A 19,639-nucleotide genomic window follows, 5' to 3' on the forward strand; every position below is an offset into this window, starting at 1 on the left:
GACATTGAAATTCAAATAATTGAGATGAGAAGATTGGAACCCCACATCAGTAAACATTTACAATGCCAAAACTTGTAACATCGAAGCAGCTATTGTGCAAGTCAGACAGCACTCTTCTGAATGGAGATTGTGCTGCAGTCATAAACGCAGCTTCTCCATTTAAACACAACATGTAAAATAAAAATTTAGGTTTTTCAACGCTTTTGAATGGAGATCGCTGTATAGTGAGGATTGGGAAATTTACTCTTCTCCCCACTGTGGTGCGATCTCGGAGATGGTATATATAATTTGCAGGGGATGTGGGGGTGCAGCCCCCCACATGGGAGAGGTGCAGGGGAACTTGCCCTCCCCCTGCAAAAACTCTGGCTACTATTTTCACCGTAAGCATTAGCCCTTTAAAATTCACCTCATATTTACTGCTACATGCTTGACTTCACTATGGACATCACTACCAGCCCTCAATTATTTGTAGTATCAGTTGGTCCCTCTCCGCTGCAGTTTTTTGTCATCCCCCACATAAATATTTATTCTATTTTTAACCATGTTCCATTGCACTTTACTCAGACAGTGTAGAAAGGATTGTGCCACATATAGAAGTAAAGTTACCACAGACAGCTTGACTGCTTAATTCTTTGATCTATGCCAGTTTTAACTGTATCCCATTTTTTAATAGATTGGTCACCTTTCTGGGAATTTCTGTCTGGCTATCTACTGGCACTTCACTCCTTTTTTTTGACATCCACAAACTCAGATACCTTAATTTGTAGTGACTCCACAGACTCAGCGGATTGTGCACTAGGTTGAATGTAGGAGTATAATTTATACATATTGTGTGTTAAACTGCCTTAGTACATTAAGCAATGCTGGAATATCATTTTCTGGGTTGGTTAGTTATATTATTACATAATAAGTGAACACAGTTAACTTTTGCTCACAATATGTGCCCCTCACACCTTTGAATTCTTGATTTCTTTGTTTAAAATTGTTTCTATTACTTGGAGCTTTTGTCCCTGGGCCTCTGCTGAAAAAAGGGCTTCAGCTCAGTCAGATACTCTCGGTCAACAAATGTAAAATAAATAAATAAATAAAAGAATAAAATGTCCTTATTCTTTATGCTGGTGATTCTAGATACAGTGCAAATAGCAACAAGGACAGAGGGAACCCCTGCTGTGCTCCCCTTTCTCTGGTTATCTCTGCTGACACTCCTCCATTTATTTATTTTTCTGTAGATCCTTTATATAATCCTTGAATTAGACTAATCATGTACACTGAAAACTCCATCTTGATTATTACCACCCGCAAATAATCTCAGCGCACCCTGCCTTTTTGGCAGCTGACCCTGTCATTACTAGTCTTCTGTTAGGTTCGTCTACCTCTTCTTGTATTTTACTGTCTAACATGTCATTAAACATTTGCCTTCCCTTTACAAACCACCATGATCTAGACCCACTAATTTTGGCAGTATCATTGTTATCGTCATGACGATGATCGATGCAAGTATCTTATAATTGTGGTTTATATGGCTATTGGTTTATATGATATTAGGGAAAGGTGCTCATTCCCTTAAAGGTTCATAGGTTCATAGACAAGTAGTAGGCTAGCTGCCCTTGTGGGCCATTTTAAGCCTAGCCAGTTTCCCTTTTTGTGTTTGAAAGAGCCTACCCCATTTGGTTCTAGACTGGTCTTACCAACTTATGGTTGCTAATTATATATTATCCCTAATGAAAATAACAGGTATCATAACTTAGATGTGAGGCAACTATGCATGGAATAAAGCATTTAGGAGCTGCCTCTGTCCATTAGTAGTACAGGGGGCAGTCCAGGGGTAATTTTTTTATGCTTCCCATCCATAGATCTAAGTTGCACCCAAATATGTACAAGAATGAACTTTGCTTTATGTGGATGGGGAGTCTGTTCCAGAGCAGCAGTATCCTCTGTGAGCTGCACCTTTTTATTGAGAGTATCATGATTATTATCTGCTTCTATGCTTTGGGTATGTTAGGCATTTTTCATGTCCCATTGAATAGCATGGCCCACATCCATACTAGAGTTTCTTTCTTTTCCCTCCATATTTCTATGTGCAAACCATCACTTCCCAGGGACCTACCCAATAACTGGTTTTGAATACGGTCTTTTATCTCTTGAATTATTATTAGCTTCCTTAGGCCACCTCGTTCCTCTATTGTAAGCCTGCCCAGATGGAATACCTAAAAGAAAACTTTCTTTTTCCTGTTCTGTGGTCTCCTTGCTTTCCTGTTCTGCATATAGACCAGTACAGAGATACTTAAATAATTTACTAAAATCCTCTGGTTGTTTACATATATATATATATATATATATATATATATATATATATATATATATATATATATATATATATTTTTTTTTTTTCTGTTCTTATCTTCCACACTTTTCTTATCATGTATTCTATTTGTTGTTACCTGGGTTTGCTAGCTAATAGTCTTTGCAAGCTTGGCATATTAGCAACAGTTCTGTTTTTTCACCATTTCCCTTCTTGCTACAGTGTCTTCTAGTTCCTTATTTCAACTTTCCTCTAGTATATTTAATTTGTCCATCTCCATTGCCCCCGATGCCACCTTTCGGTACTGTATCATTCCCATTTTCATTAGACTAGTTTGCTGAAATCTAATTGTTTCTTTCTATTCCTTCAACTCTTGATACTGATGGGTTTGTTTTATTACTTCCTTGCTTCTATCCCATTCTTCCATTATTTGCTGTCCTTGACCATTTGCACTTCCCAGAGCACCTTCCAATAACTCCTAAAACTTTTATTGTGAGCTGATCTGTGAATCTCCACTTGCTGTCTAGTGCTTCTCTGATGTGTTAGGTATTGGGAGTCTTAAGTCACATTCCACTGATGCATGATCTGAAACTTTTATCAGATATGTCGCTTACCTATTTACAGAGTAGTCAGTTTTGCTGTAATATAGCTACACCTGTAGGTATTTGCTTGTTCTTTCATCATCTCTTCTCCATATCTATCCTTCTATAACTTTTACAAACATTTTTTTAAGAACCACCCTTCATATGTTGCTCCGGGTCTAGCACTCATGTCCCTTTTATGTATTATCATGTTCCAGTCACCAGCTATTAATGTTATCCCTTGTTGGAGGTATTAGATGAGACTCAGTAACTCTTGTAACTCCTCTACTAATCTTTGGTGGAATATATATATTATTCCCCCCCCCATATTCACGTAACAGTATACATCTTTGCTTTTCTCCACTTCCACAGTATCTTTCTTTAATAATGCCATAATCTCTCTTTCCCTACTTGGCTGTACTGCTTTCACAGTCCCTTTACTGTTTTACTTTTCCTTAAGGTTTCATCTTTTGTGTCTCTAAATGATTCTCCTGCAATATGATAATGTTGCTGCTACTTTTCCTTGCATATTCTAATACTTTCCATGCCTTCATATCATACCTCTCAAGTGAACCTCATTACGAGGAACGTACCTCATTTGGGGTCTTAAAAAGTTCATGTTCCTCAAAGTTCCTCAAAGTTCCACATTGAAAGAGTCTGTCACACATTCAGTGTTGGGAATTTTTTTAAGTGAAATCCATTATAAATAGACGTTAATCATATTAATTCATTAAAGGACCTTCTTTATAAGTAAAATCAGCATATTTTAACCATCCTGTGAACTTCCTTGTTGAAGTTGTTAGTAAGCCATTAGTATGTGTTCCGCATTTTGCCCATTTGTTCCCCATTATGAAGGCGTGTGTTCCTCATTTTGGAGATGAAAGGTTGAGCGCTATGCTTCATATAAACAAGACTGTTGATGTTCCATGTTTTCAGCTTAAGCATTATTTGTACTCTGCAGTGTTGCCTGATTGTCTCACCTGTTCCAGGTTTACCAGTTGCCTGACCTCTTTGTTAAGTCTTACTTTGTGATATAACCTTTTCCCATGACTACTTTAATTGAAATATATTTTGTAAGCAGCTTTTTCTATTTTTTTATAAATCAAGCTAATAAACATTTCAGTAACTGACACTTTAACTGTATACATTAACATTTCTATTATATCCTTTCCTTTTCTTTCTTCCTTTAATCTTTTATGGGCCTCTTCTCACTGTTGACAACCTTTGAGCAGTAGCAGTTGTTTTCTATTTTCCTCTTCGTCTGCCTCTTCCACACATTTAATACCTTTTTAGCTGCACTTCACCATTTTAATTTCTCTAATGCATCTTGTATTAAACATTATCTTCCTTGATACTGTGACATTAACTAACAATATTCTAGAGGATCATGATTTATGAAAAAAATGTATAGTAATCTCATGACATACAAACGGCTTCTGTGTTATCTCTTTGTCTCAAGGTGTGACTTTGGAAGGGTCTTTTATCTGTTGGTATAAAAATATTACATTTGAGTTGAATCCCTGCTTAACTTGTTGAGCTCCATTTGTGCCTGACGGAGAATACTTCTTAAACAATCTGAATTACACAGCTACATAAGTATATTTTTTGCACTTTAATTGTTCATTGTTTCTTATCAGCACTGCACTGTTTGTATTTAGTTTGCTTATCAATATTGCATTGTTTTTTATTTGTGTAACAGTTCTGCACTTGTTTACTGCCCTGTTTTTATTTATTTGTTTGACTGAATTATTTTCTTTTCTGTCTACATTTATATAATTGCTGATCTGGTGGTTGAATTTTTGTTTTTTTCCCATTCACCCACCCCATTGCAGTTGTGCTCTTACAGTTGTTGCTTTTGCTGTTGCCCGCCCCTACGGTAAATTTGATAAGGGACACTCCCAGTCCCATCTCATTAGCTCATTCTACCCAATACAAAAATAATTTGGGAAGGTCAAACCCCCTTAGTTCCTTAACCTTGAATTTTCTTTTGTTCCTCCTCTCTCCCTTTCCACTTTACTACAATAAAAAACACACATTATTCAGCTTCTTTTTCTGTATTTGTGTTTCATCCTCCATTACTTCATCTTGCTTTTTCTGCTACTTGCTGTGGCTTGTTCTCTAAAGTGTTCAGTTGCATCTTTTCTGTTGCATTTGTTACTGCTTGTTTTTAGCCTGTTTAAATTTTAAGTGTTATTCTAAGCCTCTTAGTTTTGGTTTAAGCACTTGGGCTTTAGGTAAACCCCTTAGCTCACCCTGACCTTTTCTCTCATATTCTGAAAAATATGGATGGCCAATTTTCTACAGTTTCTCTGACCAGTCTGGTTGATATCAGCATCCTGGAAAGTGTAGCAACTGCTTTATGTACACAGATAACCACCTACTACTACCACCTAGGAGCACAAATTGCGAGAGATGCAATTGCATTACGAACCTAGAATCCAAGCTCTCTCCCTCACAAGCCAGCATATCTGGCACTGAGAAGGCTGTCAGCACAATCACTACACCTCAAACACCACCCACACCAACACAACACATACCCACGTAAGTGAGGTCCTCAACAAAAACATATCCAAACAAAGATGACCTCCGAGGTAAAAACCTCCAAGGCAAATACACACGTGATCTCCACAGCCCTCCACATCACATACCATGCATAGTTCACAAATCTCTGTCACACAACCACTAAGGCTTAACCATAAACCCAACATATTGCTCATGGACTTCGAACAACGATAAAAATCCTTTATTGGATATAAACAGTGACAAAAGTTCAAACGTAAATAAAATCCCCTTTTTTCAAAGTGCAACAATAAACGCTTTCAGAAAAATCCTTCATCAGATCATAATTAAAAGGATGGGGAACAATCATTTAAAAAAGAAACACGAGCCAATCAACATGAAGTATTACGCAATGCTTTCTTTGGAATAGCCAATAAATTATGAGAAAAATACAGTCTCAATAAACCAATCAGAGGATCTCCAGTTTACATATCAGATACTGCTTGTACACCAATAGGTATACACTTATAAACAAAAGCTGCTCAATAGCTAGAACAGACCAATGAGAAGCAGCCATTTCACATTTGTCCATGAAAACATATCACGTTGACAGCCAAGGGTAAAAAAGCCATACGTGATAAACAGCAATAAAAATAACTTCTTTAATAAGTGCCTAAAATGGTCCAACACCTTAATGTACTGTAGTTTGCAAAAAGATACAAAACAAGCCCAATATTCTCCATAACGTAATACTATGAGACTGATTCCCCACTGAAGGCGGAGATAAACAGAATGGAAATGAAATATCAATCATCCGCATATTAGGAATTTTAACAATAGGCTATAGATGACAAAATATAGAAATAATGTGCAATAACAGGTCTCAATGACAAATACGAAAACATTTCTTGGCAGTAAACAGTTCTTGGTAAACAAGAACTATCTTGCATGCTGCTAACATATCAACTAATATGAACATTTAGGTAGCCATGCTATATTGTCTTCAATACCAGAAAGTATGTCTTAATACAAATAGAGACATACTATTCCACTTCCTATGATTTAGAAAACATATAATAGAAGATATTAGGAGTCATAACATATCTTAATCTACTCTATGGAAAACGCAACAATTGCATTAGGTTGTCATGATTCAATCAATGTATTTCAGGCAACTAGAGACATCTAATCAGAACATATGGAATTACAACCAATGACAAGAAAAACAAGCCTACTAAGGCCAATCGGCATAGTCTCCCATATCTATTTAGGGAACGTCTATGATTGGGCAAAAGTTCACTTGTTAATGTGGTACAAATGAATAATTTATAACCCAAAAATATAATTGAGAATGTCAGCTACAGTGCGCTTAAAATTTCGCGTATAAAAACTCATTAGCACATGGGGCAGAAGTACATAAAAAAACAGTCATAAAATGTCCAACTATAATACAAAAAATTATAATAATAATAGACTTAATACAGAACGGAATGGAATATATAAACCTATGTTGTGTCATCAGGAATTATACCCAATTGCAATGCAATCTATAAAGAGATGCACCAATTACATCAAATTCTCATGTCCCAATCCATGTACTTAGGGCTAAAGAAAGCATCGAGTCTGCATGTGTAAAGTGCTACCAATGGCAAGAAGAATATACTTTCTGAAACCAATCAGCATAGTCTTCCAAAGCTATTTGGCCAATAATATTATGGGATTCTCACATGCTGGATAAAGCATCTATAATTGACCAGAGATTTATTAAATGATACCATACGAACAAATGAACCTTCCTATTGAAGCCATAATCCTATGCAAACACTAATCAATTGCATTAAACTATAAAAAAATATAAAAAAGGCACATAAACATATAATACGCAAATGCGTTAAGACAAGGCTTCAAGAGTCCGATTAGTACACTAGCTTATAGCAATAATCCATCGGAAAGGTCAAGCGAAAATTATGGTCCTGTACTAAGTCAAATAGGTATAGATTATAAGGTGCTATAATAGCAATGACTTTGAACTTTCAAAACTATAATAGACAACTACACGGAATTAAAGTCTGAACTACGTTCAAAAACGCATTAACATGAAATTTAAGGATACTTTGAGACAAATCAACAGGTATATTAATACAATGTTCCATCTGAATGACCAAACAAAAAATCATAGCCCTATATTAAGTTAGATGAATGCAAAAAAAAAGTATAGTATAATAATAACAGTTTGCATTTGCTTAAGTGAAAAAATTAATTAAGCACTGCCTATATGTGCAGAATATTGTGAAATGAAAGGACCAAAAAGGTTAAGAATGCCAAATTTAACTATTGATGAAATCCAGGCATACTGCAAGAACATAATGGTCAACATCGTACACCTACGTTACAACCAAACGTGGAGCATTAAGATGACAACAAGGTCAATGGCAAGAAGCCATCAGGACTAATCAAAAGCCTTAGCTCGAATTCAGACCAATAGATGTAAAAAAATATATAAATACTTGTGGGGAACAAAATCATTTTCTACAAAGCACCATTAAGGTTTACAAATGGCACTACTCATAAAAGGAAGAAAAAAGCCCTTGACCTTTATCAGAATCCCAAAGCAATGAGTAAGACTTCCTAATTAATAGCTTATTGAACAACTAGAAGTCAAAATACAAATATCCTGAAGCAAAATTAATCGTGTTAAAATTAGAAGTGATGGATAGTCTTATAGGATCATCAAAACAGACTTTTCTTATGAACAACCCTTTGATGTTAGTCTAGGAACTAAACTGAAGAGTAGGTTCTATCATGAACTGGTTACTAACAAACCATTTTCCAATATTATTACCTCATATAAGCAATCAAATACTATTTAATAATGAGGCAATGGTAGGTCAAACATACTCTTTCTATTTAACTAATGGTCAGACACCTATCTTTGAGCATTGGTCTTAATGGTACAACAGCATTTAGACCAGGTGATTTATCTGCAGTCAAATTGATGATCCATTTTACTTCATTTTTTTCAGTGACATTCATTATGTCACCTAGCTTCAAGTTATAAAACATATTTTGAATTCCTTTAAACTTGAAAAAATGTGTAGGGAATTGTACTATATGGTCTGCAAGGGCATTCTTGCTGTCTTTGTGATGAATGTCACATAAGTGTCTTAGAATCTTGTTCTTAAATTTCTGATCAGCCTTCCCCACCATAGTAGGCATCACAAAATTGGCATGTAGCAAGATAGATGAGGTGCGGAGTGTTGCAGTGAACATGACATGAAAAGGTATACTCAGAACCTTTTGTAGGATGTACAAAATTATTAGTGGTGTCAATACTGTTACATGCTAAACATTTATCACAACGGAATGTTTCCTTTTTCTTAATCACATTGTTAGATGGATGTCCATCTTTCTGACATAACAGACGCTTGATGTTTTTCTTGTTTTTAAAAATAAATCTCAGTGTTTCTCCAACTATATAATGGCTATTTACATCCTGTGTCAGAATAGGCTGATATTTCTTGATAACATTACATACTTGTATATTGTCATTGGCAAAAGTTAAAAACATATTTGTTCTTGGTTCATTTACATTGTTATTAGCAAGAGAACTATTTCTGACATTTGGTTTATTATAGAAATGAGGATAGCCCTTAGATCTTCTAACTTCATTCAGTCTATCTGCATCAATGGTGACATCTTTGGTAGTGTAACCTGTGTTCAATAGATTAGACTGTAGGTGCTTCACCTCATTTTCATAGTCTTGATCCTCACTACATAATAGGGAGATTTAGGTTACCTCATTTTCCATAATGTTCTTGAAAATATGTCTGGGATGTAGAGTGGTTCTATGTAAATAATGATTCTTCCATATTTGTTTCCTATGTATTGCTGTGCCTATCTTCCCTTTAACATCAAAGAATATCTTTACATCAAGGAAACTAATACTCTTCTTAGAAGACTGGTGTGTAAACAGTAAGAAGTTAGTAGTCCCACTGAGATAGTCAACAAAGTTTTGTATTTGGCCACAATCACCTTGCCACAAAATAAAAACATCATCAACAAACCGACCATAATAGATAACATTGGGAAGCCAAGGATTCATAGCATTCAATACAAAATTGTTCTCCCATTCTGAAAGAACGAGGTTAGAGTAACTGTTGGTGCAGGGTGTGCCCATGGCAACACTCCAATGCTGCCAATAGTATTGTCTCCCATAATAAAAGATGTTATTTTCTAAGATTAGATCTAACAAGACACAAATAAGATCTAGATTGATGTTATGTGTCAACCTTTGACATAAATTCATGATGGACTCAATGCCATGGTCATTCGGGATTGATGTAAAAAGACTTTGTATATCCAGCGTAACAAGGGTGACATCCACATGCTCTGTTAATTTATCTGCAACCAAGCCTAGTTGGTTCAGAAAGTTAGCAGTGTCTTTAAGGACAATTGGGATGTTGACTAATAGTGTTCTTAGTTCTTTTTCAACATACATAGATATAGGTTCCGTGATCCAACCTCGACCAGCCACTATGGGTCTTAGTGGGGGATTGATGGTATCTTTATGGATCTTAGTTAGGCCTCCTATGGAGGGTATGCTGGGATTGGATACGTCAAAGAAAATGTATAATTCTTCACTAAGATGTCTTTGCATCAACATGTCTTATAGTTCTCTCAGTCTCAAGATTTTTTGCTCTACTTCGGGCTTACTAATTATTAAAGTAGTTATTTTTATTGCTGTTTATCACATACGACTTTTTTACCCTTGGCCGTCAGCATGATATGTTTTCATGGACAAATGTGAAATGGCTGCTTCTCATTGGTCTGGTCTAGCTATTGAGCATCTTTTGTTTATAAGTATATGCCTATTGGTCTACAAGCAGTATCTGATATGTAAATTGGAGATCCTCTGATTGGTTTATTGAGACTGTATTTTTCTCATCATTTATTGGCTATACCAAAGAAAGTATCATGTAATACTTCATGTTGATTGGCTAGTGTTTCTTTTTTAAATGACTGTTCCCCATCCTTTTAATTATGATCTGATGAAGGATTTTTCTGAAAGTGCTTATCGTTGGACTTTGAAAAAATGGGATTTTATTTACGTTTGAACTTTTGTCACTGTTTATATCCAATAAAGGATTTTTATCGTTGTTTGAAGTCCAATGGTGGTGTCACTTGTTTCGCATCTTTTTTCTCAAGTTTACAAAGCGTGACACCTTTAGCAGCTGCAGGTATTTTTCTTTTTTTTTTTCTTCAACATATTACTCATAGGTGACTCCACTGTAAGACACACAGATGTGCCTCTCACCTGGCTGGATAAGGAGAAAGTCATGGTTAGTTGTCTGTCAGGGACCAGAATCCACCATATCACACACACACTCAAGTTTCTCAATAACAGGTACTGTTATGACTCTGTCATAGTCCATGTTGGTGTGAATGACTTGAGATGTACCTCCCTGGACTATATGAAGAGAGACATGATTGAACTCGCTGAATATGTGTCCCAGGCAGGGATGTCTCTAGCCTTAAGCAACATTCTACTGTCACCCAGAATGATGTCTGAATACAAACAAAAAATTATTAACTAACAATTGGCTTAGTTTCTGGTGTCATTCCAGTGGGATCCAGTACCTAACAGCCTGGGATGTTATGATCGACAGACCACGATGTTTTGCCAGAGATGGCCTGCATCTCTCTCACCTGGGCGTCAGGATTCTGGCAAAGGCCTCCCCTATAGTGCCCTTTTTAGGAAAAGTGATGAGGTTAAAACTACCAACATAAAAATTTCAACAAAACACAAATTAAAGGTCATGCTGCTAAACGCTAGCAGTCTAAACATGAAACTGTACTCCTTGCAAGCATTCTTAACCCTGGAAAATGCTGACATCTGTGTGGTCACAGAAACCTGGTTCAGAGCTGCAGAGAGCACCCCAGCCTTACCTGGTTACTCATCCTATCATACATTCAGACCCCAAACTGTGGGTAGTAAAGCCAGAGGAGGTGGCGTTTCAATGTATATTAAAGACATACAACATACACACCTCCATGCTGGTCAAACAGTATGACTCACAGGAAACACTCGGTGCAGTTAACTATTGACAAGACGCTTATACAAATAATAGCTAGCTACCGGTCCCCAAAACTGACCCAAGATGCCCAAACTGCCTATCTAGACCTCTTCGAATCTATCAAGATTCAACCCTTTACCCTGATTCTGGGCGACTTTAACTACCCAAACATAGACTGGAAGAACAGCTCTTGCCAGAACACAAATACCCAGAGATTCCTCGATTTTGTAAATGCAAATGCTTTGGAACAGCTAGTCGATACACCCACAAGAGGTGAAAATATCTTGGACTTGGTATTAACCAACATGTGTAGCCACTTCAGCATCCCTGCAGTATCATCTTCCCTTGTAAGATCTGACCATAAAGTGGTCATGTTTGAAGTCACCATCTCCCCCAACCTCCCTCTAGCTAGGGTCAATCAAAAAAACTTCTCCAAAGCTGATTACAGCTTCCTGAGGGATGGTATAAACTGCTTCACAGCCCCCACTCTAGGAACTGGCACCAGTATCCAAAAGTACACCAAATTACTATATGAAAATTTATATGGATCCATGGAATCAGGAATACCTGACAGGACTAAATCATCCTCCGGAAGGAAGAGTAAACCTGTCTGGTGGACATCTGCAATAAATAAACTCTATAACAAAAGAAAAGAATTGCTGACTAGGACCAGGAAGGAGCAGGTGCCCAATTGGAAGCAATTTCTCCTTACCCTAAATAAGCAAATAAGAGCACTAGTGAAATCCTCCAAAGCAAACTTTGAGTCCAAATTGGCCACATCTACTAGAGACAATCTTAAGGCCTTCTTCACATATGTCCATATTCTCAAAAGTAGCACCCAAATCTGTTCAGAACTGATGGTCAAGGACACCACATATACAAATGCTATAGATATAGCAAACTTGCTGGCTGACAGATTCAGCGAAAATTTAACCCCTCTGTCCCCCCATCAGTAAATCAGAACATTCCCAGGACATGCCCCTTCCCCTTATATCTAACAATCAGGTCATCACTGCTCTCTCAAAGGCAAAAAATACAGCCTCCATGGGGCCTAATAATATCCCAGGCTACATCCTACAGCAGGAACTTGCAGCACCATTAGGCACCCTATTCAACCAAAGCCTGAGTACCAGGTTTGTCCCAGCTGAGTGGAGGACAGCCACTGTCATCCCTTTACACAAAGGTGGAGCATCTACTGATGTGGGAAATTATAGACCCATAAGCCTAACTAGCCTGATCTGCAAGGCCATGGAACGGATTATCATGGACCTCATAAATAAGGACATTAGAAACCTCCAAACACTTGATCCCACACAGAAAAACAATTCAGCCAGTGAATCCAGAAGCAGAATTTATTGTTGAAATGACTGTAGACAAGCAACCTCTTTTTCTTTCTATCTAGCGCCACGGCCAATGCCTTTAACAGAGTACAATTACATCCATTCACAACCTCATTTATTTATTTTATTTGCAGTTGGTTTACCAGGATAGTCCACTGGGCCAAGATGAAACTGTTTTCAATGGAGTCCTGGGGAGAAAAGCTCCAGTAACAAGGTTACAATAGGTTTTACATTAGATTACAATATTTACAAGTGATGCACCTTAGAGCATGGCATTTCAAGTAGTATAGCTCAAACAAGGTTACAAATAGGTTTTAGGTTATATTACAATATTTACGAGTGATACAGCTCAGAGCATAATGTTACAGTAGTACAGACAGGTGATGAATGTATAATGTTTAATATATATATATATATATATATATATATATATATATATATATATATATATATATATATATATATTAAAACAAAACCAATTAAACAATTAGAGAAACACTTTACAAGCGCCATTTCCAATTAAGTTCTCAATTTAACCCATAAGGGTACAAAGTATTGAATTTCAAAATAAAAAGTGCTTCTTTATGTTGTAATTTACTTTTTAAACATGCATCTCTTTCACAATAAACTTTTTCTAAAACACTTCCTTTCAACTTACTCCCATCACTATTATGATACATTTTAAAATGTAACCCTAATGGACTTTCCACGTTTTCATTTTTTATATTTCTTAAATGTTCTAAAAATTTAACACGAAAACTTTTAAGGCTTTTTTGAAACAGGAGTGAAAATATTCAAGTGTGTCTTACCCACTTGCCAGTACTGAAATAAAAAAGATGACAGACATTAGATATGTGTCTGCTTACAGGCAAAATTAGTAGTATCTGTAGTTCTACAGTTGCAGAGCTGAAGGAACGTAAATATATCATAGAATAGATCTGGCGCATGCATGTTTCTGGGCACAATGACCCCTTCAATGAAGCCATACGGAACATTGATTTGTATAAAATGTCATATATACAGTTAAAGGACACAAATGTGAATGTACTGTCTGAAGCTGTACTGGTGTGGTGTGGAGACAGCATTTTTTTTTGGGGGGGGCTCCCAGTTGACATTTGATGGAAGGGCCCATGTAGCAAATAGCAGCCTTTGTTAATGAAGAACACTGATGCAGAAATGTTAATGCTCCTTAGCCATAAGTAAGACATGTATGCTTGTTTTTTAACAGTTTGAATTGTTACTGATAAGTAGGTATTGCACGTCATGATAATATAAATGTTCAATGTTGACATTTGAGGATAGTGTTTACTGTAGTTCTTCCTCCAAAAGTTAATGAATGAAGGATTTTATGCTACCAGCAGAAAAGTAAATACTTCATAAGTGAGAATGATTCCCTATTAAAGAAAGCCTGCACCTGCTCAAAATAAATACCCTGAAAATTATTAAATTAAATGAATATTCTTACCTTGTAATGTTTTGAAGCAAAACGATTTAGGTTTGCTCTCCTTTCTTAATGATTCAACTTCTATTGTAACATTTCCACAGTATTCTGTGCCTGGAAGTAACTGACTAATTTCAATAGACTTGTTACGTATTTTTATATCCCGTTCCTAAAAATAAAGTAAAATGTATTATTTAAGAATGCTTTTTTCATTAAAGTAAATGATTTTTCAAATAACAGTGTTATAACAAATACATCATTATAAGTAGAAAGAGATAATGTAGTATAATGATTCTGAAAAAGAAATATATGAAAAGCAAACTTAAAATTATCTCTTCCTGTATGAGCATATGTTGATTTGAAGAGCATATACCTAGTATAAATTTCATACTGGTACATGGAAATAAGACAAAAACTATGATGTGATAATTATTGTCTTTATTATATACAGTTTAAAGTCTTGCTTTATTAAATTGTGTAAGTACCTACCTACTGTATTCTGATGTTATTTTACAATTGTATAAGTACCTACCTACTGTATTCTGATGTTATTTTACTCGTTGAGGAGCTTGTCTCCCCGGGCCTCCACCGAAAATGAATTTCTGACCCAATGGACTTTCCCGGTCAACACATGTCAATAAATAGGCAATAATAAATAAATATGGCAGCAATGTCATTAATGCCAGAGTAAAGCTTGTAGACTTTTACAGCATGTCTTAATCCTTCCAGTGTTGGAGTTCTGCTGAAGATCACAAATATCCCAATGATTTCTACTCAAATGATTAAATAAATTAATGGCAAACATCCAAAATGCAATCAGGACACAAAATCATACCCCTCAACCTCTTACAGCAAGAAATCTGGAGAAACCCCAAAGTAAGGGGGGGGGGGCAAGGACAAAAAATAGGAACATATTTTATTTATTGCTCTTAGGCTCTTAGAACCTTGCTAGACTAATAGGTTTTGCATTAGTATGCATTTTTAAGGATATGAAGTCTAAGACTCAAATGTCTGTCATTACTTACTGACTTAATTTCTCAATGATTTACTAGAAAAACACACATTTTATGAAAAAAACAGGCCAAAGATATGAGGCAAAAATCTGAACATTCTACAAAAATCTGGACAGTTAAAAGGTATGCACAAAATCAGTGAGCAAAGAATCACCAACAAACACTAGTTTTACCATAAAACCTTAAAAAATTTAAAATGTTGGTTCTGTGGCATATATTGATAATGTTTGGATGATTCAGATGTTCCTGGATCACACAGTGCAGTGTCAATGATGCAACAGGTAGCACATTTGCCTTTGATGCTAGAAGGCCATAAGGCTGTGGGTTCTATTTCCACTCCTGGTGACTGGATTGTTGATACAAAATGCAGCATGGGTGAGGTATGCTACATTCTTGTCCTTCAGATGATAAGTTAAACTGAGGTCTCATCTGCTTGAGTCACTGCCAGCTCCAGTGGCTGTAAAGGTTCCATGGCAAAGGATTGGGGGAAGTTCCACAGTACACTGGCCATATTTCACCAACTCTTAGAAATACTATGTCAGGTCTCCCCTAAAATGAGGCCGCTAGCCTAGTGGGACTAAGTTGATCAACACATGATAGCTATATAGTGATGTGGAAGCTGAATAAGGCAGTAGTGGAGGTGAGTGTCCATGTGAAAAACCTGAGGGGCTGCCAGCCCAGCCAGATAGAATTTTGAAGATCATTTTTTGTCATTGTAAATATTAATATAACCAACAGGCTTGTTTTACCAATGTAAAGAGAACTATATGTTATGATTAAACTATATGTTGTATTCAGCTTCAAAAATGTAATCACAGTGCACCCTGCTGGAAGAAAGCTGTTAAGTCAAGAAGTTTACAACTGTGTTTGATCTCAAGCTTGGAGACATGATGTCTGGGCTGGGAAATTCTTTCTATTGTCTTAAGACATAGATAATTATTAGGTTTCAAATGTCAAAGTGTGTTTTATTGCTGTAGTTTCCTGGCAGGTGCAGCTTACAAATAAATGTAAATTGTGAGTTTCCGTTAGCCTGAGAACTAAAGGAGAAGTGATAAAAATGATGAAATCTGAGAAGAGTCAGCAGTAATGTGCATTATCAATTTAAGACTTTCTCAGAGAGAAAGATTGAGTATTTTGTATCTTGTCTTGGATCTAGTAAGAACATCCACTCACCAGAACTTGCTTGTAATGTCTATATGTAAGTAGTATTTGGAACAGTGATTTCTCTTAGAGATAGATAAAATAGCCAGATTAGTTTAGCTGTTTTCTATATTTATGTCAGACTATCCTACAATATTGTTTTAAAGTATTCCTGTGATTTCTGAACTCTTTATTGTCATTGTGGTAAATTAATGGGTATTGTCTTGTGTTTTTATTAATTATTATTAAATATTTTAAAACTTTCAACTGTGGCTGTTTTGTGTAGAGATAATTTAAGCTCTAGAGTACTTGCATGTATATGGTGATACTGTACAAAGCCACTCCAATAGCCTTGCTGTTCGTCACACTTACTAATTGGATAATAGTAATATTGCACAGTAAAATTGGACACCCTTTGGTTAGGGCCTTATTAGTAGATGATAAATAGTGGTTGGTGGCAGTGATTTTTACCTTATAGTCTGGAGAGAAGGGGGCATAGCAGGAGAACCTGTGCCAGCCTTCCCCAGGAGTGCCTGTGTGTTTGTATATAACTCATATCGCAAAGTATGTGTGTGTGTCAACTACTTTGGCAGGGACATGAAGCACTAGTTGGACAGAGAGGGTGCTGGAGGTTTTGGCTTGACCACTAGGCTGAGATCTGTACCCTATAGCTGTGCCATTGGGAAGTCTTATTGGGGATCTGGAGAGAAAGGGCAAAACCAACCCCAGACTGACTGTGATCTCTGTGTGCTCTTAAGGGAAATTGTACTTTACTGTGTGTGTACTTGTTATCCTTCCCAATGTGCATGCCCCTCACTGGTGTTAGTGTTGAGGACTGAGGCTGCTTGATTACTGGGCCAGTGCATGGGCGTCACAGTCCTACACTGGTCTTCCTATCCTGGGGAGAATAAAGTGTCCTGGGTCTACTGAAAGACTCATACTTCAGTGTTTGTGTGTCTAGGCAGAAGGTAACGTTAGAGCTGGGCTACGCACCAGGGTAGTGTCGAGTAGGCTAAGGAATGAAAGGAAAAATGCATTCCATGATCACTGATTTTCATTCCTTACTAACATCTTTTTTTTTTTTTTTGAATGGGATGGTGGGGAGAAGAATCAGATTATGGGTTAGGAAAAGAATAGATGCTTGCATGGGGAAAAGTATAAATGTATAAATGGTGCATATAACCATAACCACCTCAAAATATATCAGAAATGGTATTTCATGAGGGGATTGTACACCCCAAGCATGAAGTGATAGATAACTGCAAACTGAAATATTCCCTCATCACAGTGACCACATTTGTTTTTTTATATTTTGTTTTGCTTTTCTTTGCAGTATTTGTCCAACTGGGTTTTGTCACAAGCCCCTTTTTAGGGGAGGCCTTTAGAGAAAAACTGCAACATATAACAAACATTTTTAAGCAGACATTCAATAATATACATGAACAGACATTAAATAATATACATTAACAATTACGCATACATCTGATAATTAGATTATATTCATATGAAAAAAAGGCAACTCTTACAATATAAAAGATACTTATGCATTAGTAGATGTTGAACATTTAGCATCTGTTTACAGTGATGGCCCTGCTGGGCATGTCACCTTTCACTGGATGCCCGTGGAGAAGAGCTCTGTATAAATATATAGTTTGCAGATAAACTAACACTCAAAATATCCATAACATTTGGCCAAATAATCTGCAAACTATTAGAATTATAATGAGACTTGACATTAAGTAATGCAATGTACTGGTCGGGCTTTTCGGTCATACATAGTTGAAAAAATGACATTTATAACATATCTGGTTCATAGGTTCAAGGTTTACAACTACTTACTAGGCTCCTGTTCAAGAAGGATCTTTAAGATGCATTGCCTTACATTTCCATGTCTCATGGACGTTTGAGAGGATATCCGGGGCACTTAGCATTCCTTTAGAGACCTGATTATTCAGGGCCTCCTGCTTCTCCAGAAGGGCAATATCTCCTCTAATACTAGAACCAAGGATGTAAATCTTCACTAAAAGATAAATAAATAATGATGAAAGGATAGATTTTAGAATCAAGCACCTCCCAGACCTCTGGAATAAACTTTCTCTGCATGTTAAGCAGTATGATTCAGTGTTTTCCTTTAAATACAAACCAGATGGCTGGGTGGATATCCACGTATTTAGCCTACAATTGATCAATATGGTCTTCCTAGAGAAATGAGGGAGGGTACTGGCAAAGAGAGTGGTCATCAGACTTGGTGACCTTGAAATATCTATGAATCTATACATCTATGAATCATCGGTGTAGAGGTAAGCTGACGATTCTAGTGGTGAAGAAAGCTTTATGCCACTCACACTTAAGGGTGAACTGCATGCTTGGTATTTGAGGTGTGTTTGTGTGGGATAATATAAGATCAGCTAAATGCTAAAAGACTGAACTGTATTGACAGCATAACCAATGGAAGCTTGAAAGTCTATTAATAGGCTTAACTATAACAATCTCATGGTTTGTTACTTCATTAAAAAGGAATGTGAGAGCAAAGCCTACTTACTTAGGCTTTTGAAATCATACCTCTCAACTGTCCAGAATAGATTATTGAGATTTTTGTCTGATACTTTTGATGTGCTCCACATAAAATTTTTGTTATTTTGGCAAATCATTGAGGACTAAAATCATTAAATAATGAAAGACATTTGAGTTTCATACCTTATCATACCTTATATCATTCAGAAAATACATGCTGATGCAAAACCTGCTATTCTTGTAAATTATCATCCCTCCAGAATCTACTCCAACCCTATCGCACCACCAGACCACAAAGATCTAGCAACAAAAATCACTTGCAGATCACTAAATCCAATAACTCTGCTGTTGAAGCACTATTCTCTTGTGTCATAGCCAAATTATGGTACTCCCTCCCACCCACAATTACCTCCGTACCATCATGCACCCACTTCAAAACTTTAAAAGCACACCTAAAAACATGCTGGTTATGCCCTTGCAACTCCCACTCTAATATCACCCACCCCATCCAACCATTACCTTTCTTTCCTCCCCACTAACTACCTTGATTATAGCAAGCTCTGATGCTCATAAGCCTAGTACTTATTATACAGGAGGAATTCCTTATTGCAACAATTGTTAATGTCTATTATGTACTTCGCAGATAAAGATTCTAGATATCTACTGATGTACTATGTTCTTCATCTGTAAATATGTTTTGTAATTAATTGCTATGTTAATCAAATTGTTAATCGC

The 19,639-nt window shown here is 36.5% G+C and overlaps 1 protein-coding gene across 1 annotated transcript in view; it reads right to left on the reverse strand.

The window, feature by feature from the left end:
- The window catches only part of IL22RA1 (interleukin 22 receptor subunit alpha 1), a 114,564-nt gene that overhangs the window by 24,666 nt on the left and 70,259 nt on the right, over nucleotides 1-19,639 (reverse strand). The window contains exon 5 of the mRNA XM_044083287.1: nucleotides 14,262-14,406. Within this exon, the coding sequence (XP_043939222.1) occupies nucleotides 14,262-14,406 (145 nt within the window). The remainder of the gene's footprint in view (nucleotides 1-14,261; nucleotides 14,407-19,639) is intronic.

This window comes from Protopterus annectens, chromosome 1.part1 (assembly GCF_019279795.1).
Source record: "Protopterus annectens isolate FY-2018-M chromosome 1.part1, PAN1.0, whole genome shotgun sequence".
NCBI classification, from domain to species: Eukaryota; Metazoa; Chordata; order Ceratodontiformes; family Protopteridae; genus Protopterus; species Protopterus annectens.